The sequence below is a fragment of the Apostichopus japonicus genome, chromosome 7, assembly GCF_037975245.1.
Source record: "Apostichopus japonicus isolate 1M-3 chromosome 7, ASM3797524v1, whole genome shotgun sequence".
NCBI lineage: Eukaryota > Metazoa > Echinodermata > Holothuroidea > Aspidochirotida > Stichopodidae > Apostichopus > Apostichopus japonicus.
In genome coordinates this window covers 20,506,324-20,521,234 of record NC_092567.1, presented here as the reverse complement: position 1 = coordinate 20,521,234, position 14,911 = coordinate 20,506,324, and the positions used below count along the sequence as shown (strand labels likewise).

General features: G+C 38.8%; 1 protein-coding gene across 2 annotated transcripts; it reads right to left on the bottom strand.

The window, feature by feature from the left end:
• Window positions 1-1,819: 1,819 nt before the first annotated feature.
• LOC139969699 (sulfotransferase 1A1-like) lies at window positions 1,820-8,270 on the bottom strand. 2 transcript variants are annotated; one of them, XM_071974851.1, is made up of 7 exons: window positions 7,987-8,270; window positions 5,835-6,039; window positions 5,091-5,326; window positions 4,624-4,771; window positions 3,786-3,880; window positions 3,348-3,513; window positions 1,820-2,665 (listed from the first exon to the last, which is right to left on the bottom strand). In XM_071974851.1, exons 2-7 carry the CDS (start codon window positions 5,980-5,982, stop codon window positions 2,538-2,540), a joined length of 921 nt encoding a protein of 306 aa, XP_071830952.1. In that variant the 5' UTR covers window positions 5,983-6,039; window positions 7,987-8,270; the 3' UTR covers window positions 1,820-2,537. The 2 variants fall into 2 exon arrangements, with proteins under 2 accessions (XP_071830952.1, XP_071830950.1); XM_071974849.1 differs by lacking the exon at window positions 7,987-8,270 and adding an exon at window positions 7,208-7,553.
• Window positions 8,271-14,911: the final 6,641 nt, after the last annotated feature.

The window sequence follows — 14,911 nt, the reverse complement described above, 5'->3', positions numbered from 1 at the left end:
TACAGTAGCCTACTACTCGTTATTTACTATGTAACTTCAGTTACCATTGACATTTGGCCTATAGTTACCCTCCGTTTACCGATTTTTTCAATGTCACCGAGACGACGCTCAATGAAGTTGAACAAGTATGGTCGTAGGTTTTAACCCATTTATTACACGCGTGGCTCAACAGAACCACGGTGAAAAAATATAAAGTAAATATATTAAAACCTCAATATACAAACATTGGTGAAACAAATACATGACTTTGCACAAATCAATAATAACATAACAATGCATTATAGTTCTCCTTATATTTACTGCACAAAAGGAAGAAGTATAACAAATAACATTTGGTAACATGAAACAAAACATAGAGAAAGGTTGATGACAATTACATTCTTGGTAATTATAACTTAACTTACAATCGTTACCGGGCAAAACCAACCGCACGACAAACTGCGGTGTACATGGGTTTACAGGGATTAACTACGGCTTTCTGGGATTAATTACGGCTTTCTGGGGTTAACTGCGGCTTTCTGGGGTTAACTGCGGCTTTCTGGGGTTTACGGCGGCTTTCTGGGGTTTACGGCGTCTTTATACTAAGGAACAGTGCTATAGGAGCAAATGCGACGCCTCTCTGAACCAGGAGAGGAATGAAGCACATGTACCTCACATAATACGTCAGTATGCATCGATTGCGTAAGTGTGCATCGATTACATGAGTATGCAAAACAAGGGGGCGGGTTTAAAAGGTCACCAGTGTAGAGCAGTATTGACCTTTGCCCGACCTCGACCAAGCGGAAATTTCCCTTTGGTCACGCTAAGGAAGTAACTCACATCGGCAACGATGACATATAAAATAAGCTTTTGCTTTACAAATCTCTCTGCTCACATAGTGTGTACTGCAGCCATTCTTTTTGTCACGCACGTGTACAATTCTGTGAAATTGTTTCTCACCTTTTCAAACAGCAGATTCTGAGAAGTTCAGAGTTCAGTACACTGGCCACCAACAGCCGACGATCTTACAAATGAGGCAGTGCAGAATTAGCTTGTTCCTGTCCCAGTTTTCAACCTCTTGGCCTGGACTGCTGGCTCATCAAATGAGCCTGACGTTTCAGGTATTGTCAAGATTGCAGACAGTGAAAGAAGAAAGATCGTAATCTCCATTTTACAAGGAGTTATACTGCACGTTTCAAAGAAGCGCAGCTGCATTATTAATCTGCCAAAGCATTCCTCGGGCGCGGTAATCTGTTCGTCACATGACCGTCAGCTTTGCATTCTTGCGATAACTTTGAATGACTTAAACTATTTCGTTTCCTACATGAACCCCTGCCATTTTCCTTCCAATAACCCCAGGCGCGTAGCCATTTCCAGCGATCTAGAAGGCATTTTCAACCAAAACTTTCTTGTACGCTTCGCGCCAACTTATGGTGGCGCTACGCTTAGATAGTTTGCAATGCCGAATCTACACTTTCGCCTCTCCTTTGGCAAATTCCTGGCTACGCGCCTGAATAACCCTCCCCTGCCTGGTTTATTATCTAAAGATGTTTTGGTATGTTTTACATTTAAATTTAAGATTATGGCATGAGGCTTTATTTCTTTGTCTTTGATAGGCAAACTTCTTTCCTTCTATCTCGATCTGCCTGCCTTTCACACTTCACTCTTGCCTTGATAAGCTGGACAAAGGACCATAAGTTTTTCATGTTACCTTTTGTCAAATTTTTATTTAATAAAACTGAAATATATTTTGTGGAGAAAATGTGAACTCGGTTGTTTTTGACTGTTATTTCTCGAGTCCATTTTATGGTACTACCAAGGATAGTTGATGTGGAAGAGAGGGGGTGGGGGAGGTGAGGATACATTACACAGAAGCATATTTATGGAAGATCACTTCCCTTCCCGCATGATGTGTTCGACTCAGTAGTTCCGCCACTTTGATTGATGAGCCAAACAAAAAAAATATATATAAAAATGGACTTATTGAAAACGAAAAGTGTCATAATAATCAAACTTGGATTAATACCAGTATTTGTATCATTGTAAATATAAAATCTATACAATAAGTTTGTGTGTATTGTATTACAGTGCCATAAAATTTCTTACTTTATAGTGTGATTAATTTCCGATAAATTTTAATTTGATGTAGCTTCTTGGCAAAATTAATATTTACAAAAAGTAGACGAATCCGAACAAGAAGTGGTCAAAATAAAAAATTCCCCGACTGAACGTTGTTCCCCGAATGTCCACAGAGGTGTAGAATCGCCTCCCCCCCCCAAAAAAAATTAATTAAAAATAATTATTGCAGCAACTAATAAAAAATTTGTTTTCAGCTGATTTCAGTCTGCCGAGTTCACAACGGCAAAAACAAGTTTCAGAATAGTTAAGTTTAACTATATCGGCGTCTCCTTGTATAAAAATACACACACACAAGCATTTATCGTTTCGACAAACAATATACTTATATATATATAACAATATATATATAACAATATATATATATATATATATATATATATATATATATACATACATATATGACAACTTTTGAATTCTAATCACAAAACAGAACTAACTGGTGCATAGCATCTAGTCAAATCGCAATTCTTCATCTTGCGTAGAAACATTTCGTCACATCTTTTATTTTGTTCTTTTGTGAAACGACTCTGCCACTGGTTCATCTCTCCTGTTAAAAGAACAACTTGGGTTAATCAGGGTTATTTATCGTGGAAAGGCTGTGAGAGGAAAATAGGCCTACACTTGAGTTCGGTTACCTCTGTAGGTGACAATAATCACATATTTTTAAACATTTCACTAACGAATTCATTGTTCTATCAAACTAATGTTTTTCGACAATAGTATTACGGTAGAAATTCTACTTTTCACCTATCGCAAGCGTTGACGACCGACAAATAATAATGATAATGTGACTCTATATACGTTAGTATGTGAATCATTCGTTGAGCAGAGCTCCGGTAGCTAATTCGTTCCAGAGTTGGAAATGAAAGAGCGCCAGCTTTCAGAATGGCAGGGAAAGAAGCGCTTCCTTCATTCCACTTTTATCGTCTCAGACACTGAATTCGATCTCATATATGCATTAACAGGTATTGAATATGCATAGCATAAATATGACTACAACCTCTTATATGTGAAACTACGGTGAGTTGTAAATATGTAATGTACCATTTTAGAAGGGTGTTTCAGAAAAAAAATGAAAGAAAAATATGAGTCCCTTTCTGGGTACGTCCCGTGTATATAAATTTATTAGAAAATGGCCTGTGGATTTGATGAAAAGTAGACAGATGTAATAATAAAGCACAACAAGATTTCGTTTAATATGAATGTGCAAATTAAAGGTAGTAATTTACCTTTGTTCAAGAAAACATCGAGATCAATTCTTTCGACGTCTTCATCTTTTTGAAATTTTCCTTTCATCGATTTGAAAGACGAGTTCTCTACAATTCTCTCTACCGTGTCTTCTTTCAGTTCTCTTCCAAGAAACCTACCAACTTGGCTCACTATGGTATGGTTATTCTACTTAAACCAATCAAAAAGATAAAATGAATAAATTGATAAACTTTCTAACAAACTTTTCTTCTGAGTTGACGTTTTATCGTCAGTCAGCCGGCTCAGTGAAATTAAGCAGTATACTTCCTTTAACCTAGCCTAACATGCCACCTACCTCAATATCTTGGATTAACAAGCACCAAAACAGATATAGCTAGGTCCATCGATCGATTTATTACAAATTGAACTAACACAGCTTTTCGGATATTAACTGTGGGAGAGGTTTAGTTCATTCTCACCTTTTTCATGTCTTCGTAAGACACAAAGATGAAGAAGTCTTTTTCTCTGTGTTGCTCGTAGCTGAGTATATGATCAAACCAGGAACCATATTCAACTAAAAAAAAATACGAACAAAAAAAACCCGCGATAAAAACAGAGTTACAGCCTAACCACCGGGAGGGGTGGTCACTGCACACGTAAGAGGTAGATATATAGATCATGCAGTTAGCTGAGATGAAGAATTGGAATTCCTGAGATCAATGAGTCGAATCACATTCTAGCCAAAATAAAATGGTTTGTACTTTTCAAGTTTTAGTCTTGTTTATTATTCCCATGTAGGTTTTTGTTGCCGATTTACGCGTGTTTATGCCTTTAATTCAATCTGTCTTCATGTCATAACTTAAGAAGAGAAATCATTTGTATCTTATACCTGTTGACATTAGGGCGAAGCAAGATCAAAAGTCACGTCAAGAATAGGTAAACAAAACATCACAAAACATACAAAGCTAAACCAAATAAAAAATTTAAAAGCGTTAAAAACTTTAAATCAAAATTAGCTCTGATTATATCGCAGCTGTTAATTATACGCAAGACTGTAATGAAAATGTGTTTTTTTTGTGGGGGGGGGGGGGGGGTTGTTGGCGAAGCACGTAACCTGTGTCAAAGATATGACGTCATTTGTCTTGACTGAAACAGTTTATCTGACAAGCCAGCGACCCGGATTGGCAAGAAGGGGGCGGGGAGGTATTAACAAGTCAAGGTGCACCTAATACTTAAATGCATCGTAAATTTTTAAAGAACGTAAGAACAACAGTTTGTGCGCTTTAAAAATACATTTAGTTTATGGCCTACGCTTACTTTGTCCATCAAGACAGGCGGTGAAGAATTGTTCGAACTGATGCGGTGTATCCGGGATCGTCAAACCAGCAAATCTCTCCGCAAGTACTCGATGGAAGTTATAAAAGGAAACAATGACATCTTTTGGATGTCTATACACATAAATCATCTACAGTAGAAGAGAAGAAAAAATAGGGTAAAAAAAATTATACATTCTCATTTTCGACATATAGGTCTAACCTTAAGGGAAATAAGAAGGGGGCTTGGTGAGTAAAGTTACATAATCATAACTAATTGAAGATCTAGCTTACGACTACGACACTAACACTATAGTAACAGCATGGAGCTATAAACAGAGCTCCATGGTAACAGCAAGTAAGAACAGAACATGGCAGATTATACCATAATTTATACTTCTATACCTACAGGTATACAGGAGTGAAGACCGGAAGAAAAGAACAATAGAAATGGTGTATTGAAATTCGAACCTTGCATTGTTTCTGCCAAATCATCCTCGGTAAAAGTGGGCACACCACGTGAGTTGGAAATACCCTGGGGGAAGGTAAGTCCTTCATTAATCTAAATCCTGGATCGGTTTCACTGACGAGATCTGGTGTTCTCACATCGGCCATCTCGACGACGAGACGCCGTTCGTTGGCGGTGACTTTCTCTGGTTGACCGTCTGCGAAAATTTGGTGCACCATTTCTTGCATCCAGTGGGTACCTAAGAAGAAATCAGAGGTACAGCCAGGCACGTAGCCAAGGGGGAAGGGGCAGCCCCTCCCCCCTCTTTGAGCATATTTTTTGTATGTTTTTATGATATCGCTAGTAATTTCAAAGAGAAAATGCTAAGATGCAACTTACAAGGCCTGGGAAGTGTCATTTCCAGCGATCTGGGAGGCATTTTCAGTCAAAATGTTCTTGTACGCTATGGCACTGTTATGGTGGCGCTACGCTTAGATAGTTTGCAATGCCGTATCTTTCGAAGTTACGCCTATTTCATCAGAAAATAGTGACTATACTTTCTCTCAAAATAATATTTTAAAACATATTTGCAATATTGCGGTGGCGGACTGAAGGACAACTTTTAGTACGATCGACCTTTTCCCTATATTGAATCATATATATTCACCACGTGAGTGAACGTACCTATTTAAATACCAAATCTACCTCCCCCCCACCGTCTCCCCCAACCTTACAAAATTAAAAAAACGAAAGGCCCTAAGTCTTACCACTTTTGGGATAAGTGACAATAAATACATCATCTTCTCTGACTTCCATAGCTTCGAATTCTTCAAGATACTCGGCAGTTGTAAATATTGGTAGGTGATATTTGTCCTTATATACAAGGAATGGTAGATTGGACATTGTTGCCTCCATATTTGGAATGCAAGAGAATTTCTGTATAATCAAAATATGCGCCACTCTTAAATTGAACTGGAAGAGAGAAGAAAATTAAAATTGTTGAAAATCCTCTTATCATCTATACTGCAAAACTGTCGGTAGGTATAAATATATTTAAATAACATTAGAAGTTTCATTATTTTTTCCTTTTTAAATAATGTGGTTTCAACTGTTATATTTTACATTAATCGACACTCACTCTTTTGTGGATTGCTTTCACTTTTCTCTACCGAAAGTGAACTTCGGTCAAATTACTTCTTCTAGAGTAAAAGTAGCTTATTATAGGCCTACTTAATGGTTTTAGACATATGCGGGATTACATGGGGGAAATGTCATGACACAAGCTATACAAAAAGATCGACTCATTGTAACACGATTCTTATTTAATTCCAGGACCGTTTGTTACTTTTTATGTCGCTTAACAAATCTGGCAACAATTTCATGCATATAGCTTAATTACATTTGTAAATATACAAGTAGTAGGCCTACTGGGAAATACCCTGTAAATATTGCAACATATAACATATAGGGGCTTTATAAAATTAAAAAATCTCTCATTAGACTCCTCCCCAAACGCCACGCCCTCCCACGTTCACACATCAAATCCCGCCCCTGGTTTTAGACATGTTGTACACATTATTTTAAAGGTGGAGAGTGGTAAAAGCCCCCCCCCCCCCCTCCTCCAAACTGATTAAGCAAGGGGAGTTCAAGTTATGGAAGTACAAGAGTCGAATGGAGGATTTCATTTATAAGGGAGTGTGGCTATAAGGGCACTTGAAAGCAACTCCCATTAAAGGGGACTGTAACTCCTCCCCCCCCCCGAAACAAACTGAAGCTGTAGACATCAAAGACAACCCCCCCCCCCGAATAACGATCGATGGAAGGTCGGAGGCCATGACCTAATAGGCCAAGCCTAGGCCTATTTGGCCTATGCCTACACATGAAAACAGTTGAATACCACAAACGACGGCATTCTCTCTAAAAGAGTCATTTGAAAAAATCTCTACGAATGCTCAATAGGAGACTAAGAGAATTATTTTATAGGCCTCAATTAGAGGTTTAATGGAAATTTGTGAGGCCGATCCAAGTGAATTTTGCCTTTTAAGCCTTTAAGTTAGTTAACACTAGACCTATATGTTACACTTGACTAAGTTGACTGCATAGCCTATGCATGTAGCCTATCACAAAAGTGGTAACTTACCTCAGTTTGCGTAAATTAGGATTGTGAAAGAAAAAGAGGTGCTGTCACGGTATCTCACTACGTAACTGTCGAACGGGATAATAGATCTGCGTGCAACTTTAAAATAGTACTCTAACTTTATTTCAGACTAAGATAGAAGAGGTTCAAAGATCCCTCACAAGTTAAATGTTGATTTAATTAATCATGATAACAGAATTCGTGCCGTAAAGGAGGGGGTGGTGGGGAAGGAACAGTTGCTGATATTGTTCATTTTTGTGAATCAAAATTTCGGACTACTGCAACATGCCCGCATTAAGATGTCAAATTTTAAATAGATCTCAAATGTAAATGTTGTTTTCGATATTTTTTGGTCTTTCGGTATGAAAACTTACTGTTAAAATTCGCCGATTTTGAAAAAAAAGAAGAAGAAGTAAGATCGAACTGCGATTAGCCAATCACAGCAACTATTGTATAGTACCACTGTTGTTTACAGTCATTCAAGCACACGGTTCTCAAAGTTTTGCTTTAAAAGTGTTGAATTTGTGAACGGTGAAGCTATAGCCTGTACTCGTACGCGTAGGCTAGCCTAATGCTGTGTTAGTGTTAGGATACAGTACTACTCGTTATTTACTATGTAACTTCAGTTACCATTGACATTTGGCCTAGTTACCCTCGTTGAATATATTATATAAAGTAAGCTTTTGCTTTAACAATCTCTCTGCTCACATAATTATGTGTACAGCCATTCTTTTTGTCACGCACGTGTACAATTATTTAGCAAGTGTGAAATTGTTTCTCACCTTTTCAAACAGCAGATTCTGAGAAGGACCTTGCAATTAAGTGCAAGTTCAGAGTTCAGTGCCCTGGCCACCAACAGCCGACGATCTTACAACTGAGGCAGTGCAAAATTAGCTTGTTCCTGTCCCAGTTTTCAACTTCTTGGCCTGGACTGCTGGAGCATCAAATGAGCCTGACGTTTCAGATATTGTCAAGAATGCAGACAGTGAAAGAAGAAAGATCGTAATCTCCATTTTACAAGGAGTTATAACGCATGTTTCAAAGAAGTGCAGCTGCATAAGTATTCTGCCAAAGCATTCCTCCTGCGCGATGATCTGTTCGTCACATGACCGTCAGCTTTGCATTCTTGCGATAACTTTGAATGTCTTAAACTATTTTGTTTCCTATACATGAACCCCTACAAGTTTCCTTCCCATAACCCTCCCCTGCCTGGTGTATTATCTAAAGATGTTTTGGTATGTTTTCCATTGTTAATTTTCCGGATGGGTGGTAAAAAGCTTCTCATTTATAAATGACTGCAGTTGCAATGTTATGCCATGAGCAGCAAGGAGAAGTGGTATGAGTAGCCTACTGTCGTATATGGTAAATTGTCATGATATTTGGTATTTTAAGTTAAGGAGTAAATTATTAGTCTGGTTATTTGGGGTTGTTTATCATTGCCATAAACACAATTTCAACACCGTGGGAGAACATCTTTCTCCCCCACAGCTACCCTCCCCCCTCCACTATCCCTGGCAAGAAGTAGAATATATGTGTTTTTTTTTATACAGCTTTATTCCGGATTGATTCTTCATATATATATATATATATATATACATATATATATATATATATATATATATATATATATATATATAAATATATATTAACGGTTTTGAGAAATTTCTTTTATCTTCATATTTGTAATTAATTAGTAATTACGACACTCAAAGACCAGGAATACAGGAATACAAGAAAACTAAAAAAAATTTTTTTATCAACCATCCCACAGTTGGCTAACTGCATGGGGTGAAAGAACGGTGACATCCCTATGTTCCGACGTCTCTATGTTCCGACGTCTCTATGTTCCGACAAATTGTTTGGACTTTAATTTTTTTTACCAAAATTTTTTCGGACCCAATTTTTTTTTGGGAGACTCAATCTTTTTGGTCCCCCATTTTTCGGACCAAATTTTTTTGGGGGACTTAATTTTTTGGGCCCCAATTTTTTTTGGGGGGGGACTTAATTTTTTTGGACCAACATTTTTTCTGACCTACCTTTTTGGGGGACACAATTTTTTGGACGCACCAAATTTTTTTTCAGGAAAAAAAGGGCCCAAAGTTTGTTATGACCCAAAAAGTGCTTGTGACCGAAAATTGCTTGTGACCCGAAATTTAATTGTTTGTACTCAAATTTTTTGGGACCAAAATCAGTGGCCAAAAATAATTTTGGTCCGAAAAAAGTTGGGCCGAAAACATGTTGGTGTCAAACATTTTGTCCCAAAAAAATTTAGTCCGAAAAATTTTGGGTAAAAAAAAAATTAGAGTCCAAAAAAATTGTCGGAACATAGAGACGTCGGAACATAGAGATGTCGGAACATAGAGTCGTCGGAACATAGAGACGTCGGAACATAGAGATGTAACCGAAAGAACAGGCCCAAATAATGTATCAGAAATTAGATTACTAAAAGCAAGTACTTAGCTCATCCGCACGGAGGGCTAAATATCCGTTCAGGGGGTTAACAAACGAAAAGTATGCCTGCATGGGGGTGAAATAAGCTGAGGTAGGGGTGCGTGTGTATATAGGGACTCAAGTGAAACAGAAGTTAGTCAAGTTATAAGTGTAATTCCAGAATGCTGCCTTTAGTTCGAACGAATTTCTTCACAGTTGTCACAGTCACTGAGTGAGGTTTGAAAGTGTGGGTTTCCAGATAGGCTATACAGGTGCGTATCCAGGGGGGGCGTTGGGGGCGCGCGCCCCCGGGTAAGAAAAAGAGAAGAGAAAAAAAGAGAAGAAAAAAGGAAAAAAGAGGGGAAAAAAGAGGAGAAGGAGAGGAAGGAAAGGAAAAGAAAAAGAAGAAAGAGAGAAAAAGAGGGAGTAAAAGCAAAACGCGAAGACACCGGGAAGAGAAAGAGGAACAGTGACATCATTACAGCGCTGAAGGGTAGCCAGTGACGGATCAATGATTTCGTAAAAGTGTGACTCACCTTACCCCTTACACCGACAACTCCATTTTTGACGTTTCCATTTTCCTCTCTCACTAATGATCTATATATATACTATATATGGTCTATCATAACGCGTGTGTAGAATTGTGCTATGAAACCAACTGTGGCTGGTCTCGAACTCGACCGTGTCGTCGGGGAACATGACGCATTTTGGGATGGGGGCGACCGCCCGCCCCCCCCATTCAGCATTTTTTAAATGATATCGCTAAGTAATTTCAAAATAGAAAGTGCTTAGATGCAACTTACAAGGCCTGGGAAGTGTCATTTCCAGCGATCTGGGAGACATTTTCGGCCAAAATTTTCTTGTACGCTTCGCGCCAACTCATGGTGGCGCTACGCTTAGATAGTTTGCCTTCAGGCTTCGCCCCTCCCTTGGCAAATTCCTCGCTACGCGCCTGTTCGAATTTGTAACGCAAACAGCAGATATCACATCATATCAGTGAGCATGAAAATGGCGTTCCAGGATGAAAAGCCTCAAAACTGTCCGACTTGCCTGAAAAAATAACCAAAACTTTTCGCGCGCTTCGCGCGCGTTCAACGTGTTCATGTCAATATCATATAAGCAAGCATCGGTTATTACATCGCATGCCATCATGTACCGCACGGTCCGTTAAAATTGCCCAGTATACCGCGGGATGCTAATGTAAACAACGACATGTCTCATGTAGATGTATAAAAAGCATGGAGGTCCAATTATGTCAAAACTCTCTTTTACATTAGTAATGGCGAATTAGGGCCTGCACCCCCTCCGCGCAGTGGCGGAGCGTCCATATGGTCAGGGGGCGGATGCCCCCCCTGACGGACTCAAATGGACTGCTGGCGCCTTTTTCAGCTCTTTACCACTTTTTAATTATTCTAGATTATTGACTTTTTTATTGCGCTCTCATCTACTTATTGAAATTTGTCACATTTTGTTGGTGTAATTTGGCGATGACACCTTATTCTTCGTTTATCTGCAAATTAGCCAGGCCCGGAAAGGGTCATTTCCTGCGATCTAGGGAGTATCTTTACTCAAAAATTTTCTGTACGCTCCGCGCCAACCAGTGGTGGCGCTCCGCTTAGATAGTGTCGAAAGCGCCCCTTCCGACCATTCTCGCCACTCCTGACCAATACCCCTAGCTCCGCCACTGCCGCCGCGCCTCCTACGCCTATGTGTGTAGTGTTCGGTTTCGGAAATATCTGCTATTTTTTCATTTCCTTCAACCAAGTTTTATAATAGCCGTTATAACAGGTTTTAATATTTATACACCAATAAATTAACTGTGTCTGAATTTTCGCAAATTTCTGACCAACATTCTACATCACACTTCCCTCTACTCGTGCAATTTTGACCGGTCTGTTAGGGGTTGAAGGAAGTTTTTTCTATATTGGTTGTCCATAGATGAAATTTTGTGCAAGATTATGGGTATATTTTGAAGTGAGTTTATTCACGAGATATGTGAATTTTCAAATTCTGAACAAATATGGGGCTTAAAACCTTGAAAAGTGGGGCTGACGGGTATTGTGGGCCGCGACGTAGAATCACCTACAAAAGCAAAGACCCACAGGAGATGCGATCAGGTCGAACATGATGTGTGCCGGGTTGATAATCTTCAAAAAGGTTATGGATGGAAAAAAAAACTATTAGGAAATACTTGGTTCTCAGGCAAAAAGTGTACATCTGGTTGGTCATTTCAAGCCCGAGAAGTGCCGTTTCCGGTGATCTGGGGGGTTTCAAAACCAGAAATTTTCTTGTACGCTGCGCGCCAACCGATGGTGGCGCTCCGCTTAGATAGTAATTCGCGCCCCCCGGGTTTGAAAATCCTGGATACGCGCCTGCTATATGTATGTATTTTAGATCCATCCTGCAAGCAGGAACTCGCGAAGCCAAGCCACCATTGGCTTATCAAAGCCGCAAGCTGACCGAAGTCAGTCTCTTAGATTCATATTTAACGAGTCCATGATTATGAATTGTCAATTATCAACAACTCTGTAACTGGACGACATACATTAACCTTGGAGTGACTCGAACCGGGGACCTTATGATTGAAAGGCAACGGCGTTAACCACTGAGCTAGCACTCCAAATGTTGCGCGTTTCACAGATATTGCGATTTGGGGGTGGGAGGGGGTGGATTATACCGTAATTTAGTGACGGTAGACTAAATGTAACTGACGGAAGACTGCCCGCGGTTCGATACATCCATACTGAGATTCATTTTATTTCTGTTATTTTTCCTGGAGATAAGCCGTTTCGAAGATTTCTACGGCTGTTGACCTCAGATGACTTTTAATCTCCACCAAACACAATAGCTATCTCGCTCTCTAAAGCAGCAACCTATACACATATGGTGAAGTATACCGAAGTATGAGGTACATTCATGGAAGTGGGCTAAGGTATTGACTTCTCTATCCTAGACAGGAGTGTTGAGTCATGGGAAAGCTTTAGCGTGACTCATCACTCCCGAATAATACTGCCACGATTAAAATTTATCTACATCAACAGACGGCGTCAACCAACATAAACCATCACGACCGCATAGATTCCATTCGCCTTTGGCAAAAATCAATCATTTCCATCGGTGAAATTCCGATTCATTTGGTTTAATCTGGGAAGTAAATTAACATTGCTAAATACAAATCGTGATGGCCTTTCTCGCTGCACGTATTGTGAGATCCTTAAAGTGAACTACATATTTACCCCGGCGGACGATTTGAAATCGGGTGGAGGAGGGGGTGGACGGGGGGTGAGGGTTTGGGTTGTCAGGGGATATTAACCAATGATGGAAAGAACTGGGATCCGCCGAAGTACAACCGTGCTTCTGTTACTTTTGAAGTATGGGGGGAAGAACAAGGTGTCAAATGGAGAAGGAACGAATGAACGGGTGGGGTATGAAGTTGTGTTGTATTTAATCAGACATATCTCTTTTGTTTTGCATTTTTCCTCCCGTCCCCCCCCCCACCTTATTTTTTTTTTTCATTTTACTTCCAAAAGTCGTGCTAAGCTATGACTAGGCGATTAACGATAAAAAAAAATCATGAATGCCCAAAGAGTGATATCGATCTTAGGTGAAGTCCCCGACATACTAAATATAACGAATGATTTGGAAATACACAATTTTGTTTCACATAAAGTATCATTTTTATTTATTTACTTTTTTATACTTCGTCAAATTTTTGCAGTGTTATTTTCTGTTAAAACAAAAAACCGTTTTTATCTTATGATAGCAATTATAGATAAAATGATATGATCACAGCCTGTCATGAAAACATAACGAAATGAAAGCGTGTAAGGGAAGCGTATTGCCGCAGCACGAAAAAAAGAAAATTGAATACTTTTTTGGAAATTATGAAAAGTTTTTTTTTCGAAAATCTTTTCGGAACTTCTTGCTTTTTTTCGAAAATCTTTCTGAAATTTAGAAGATGTGTCTGAAATATTTTCGAAAAGTTTGTATTCATAATTTCGAAAAAAAATTTCCTTTTTTTCGTGTGGCAGCAATACGCTTCCGTACAAAGATAGTTAAATTCTGAACATTTTGTTTTTGCAGGTTCGAATATAAGCTCTGTTAGAGTAAAACACGTGGTGTGTGGACAATTATGTGTCGTGTATCTAAACAATGATTCCAACGTGCATGAAAACTGAGACAATGAATAAATATACAAAGGGACGGTTGTAGCCACGGAAATTAAACAATCTCCGCCCTCTCCACCTCTCACAACCATATTCAACCTATAGAATTTGAAAACATAAGGTATATGATCTTGTCCTTTCAGATAAATTTCAACCCCCCCCCCCCACATCTACCTCCCTATCACATACACACCCAACCCATTCTCAGTGATAATCACATTCTTAAAGTAATCATTTCTTGAAATGAATTTGATAAGTAAGGCGTTTTCTATTTCCACTTCTCTACTATTCCTGCTCCGTTTGGATTTTTTTTTCATTTAATTTTTTTTTTCTTGTTTCCTTTTTATTTATCTTTTATTTATTTATTGTTTTTCTTTTTGAATACAGATCAATTCCAGCCAAAATCTATCATTACTTGAATAGAGGATTTTACGTTTTTGCAATTATACAGGATGGCGCTATTATATCGTACAGCATTAAATTTTAATAATATCATATCATTTACTATATAGCAGGCAATCAGGCAATTTTTCTGTAGTCATATTTATGAACATGTAGATTTTGTTTCTTCCTCCAAGTATAGCAATTATCTCGGGTAACCTTTAACCTCAGCCAAAGCTGATTAAAATGAAATTTCGTGTACGCAACTTAGGCTAAACTTGATACATCTCTCTGCAAGGAACGTGTTAAAGAGCTATATATGTAGGCCATAAGAGCGTTACATGGGTTCTAAATTGGGGCGCCAGTGGGCCATATCCGGCCCGTAAAAATAAATACAGCCCACAACCACACGGCCCATTTCACTAATCGGGTACAGAAGGACCAGTAAGGCCCTATAGTATATAGCACCCCTATGTACCGGCCTATAACCAGAACAAGGTGCTATATCTCGAAATAGTGAGATTTTTCAAGTATGGAATCTCTGGCATTTTGCTCCAATCAATGATTCTCTCTGACCTTCGAAGCAAATTAATTGAGAATCGTTGGTCTACGTAGATATTGTTGGCAAATCAATTCTTTCAGACTGGTAAATAGACCTAACTATATTTTATGACTTTTAATACAGTCAAGTATAACATGATTTTTTAGCTCAGTTTGGCCATATTCATGA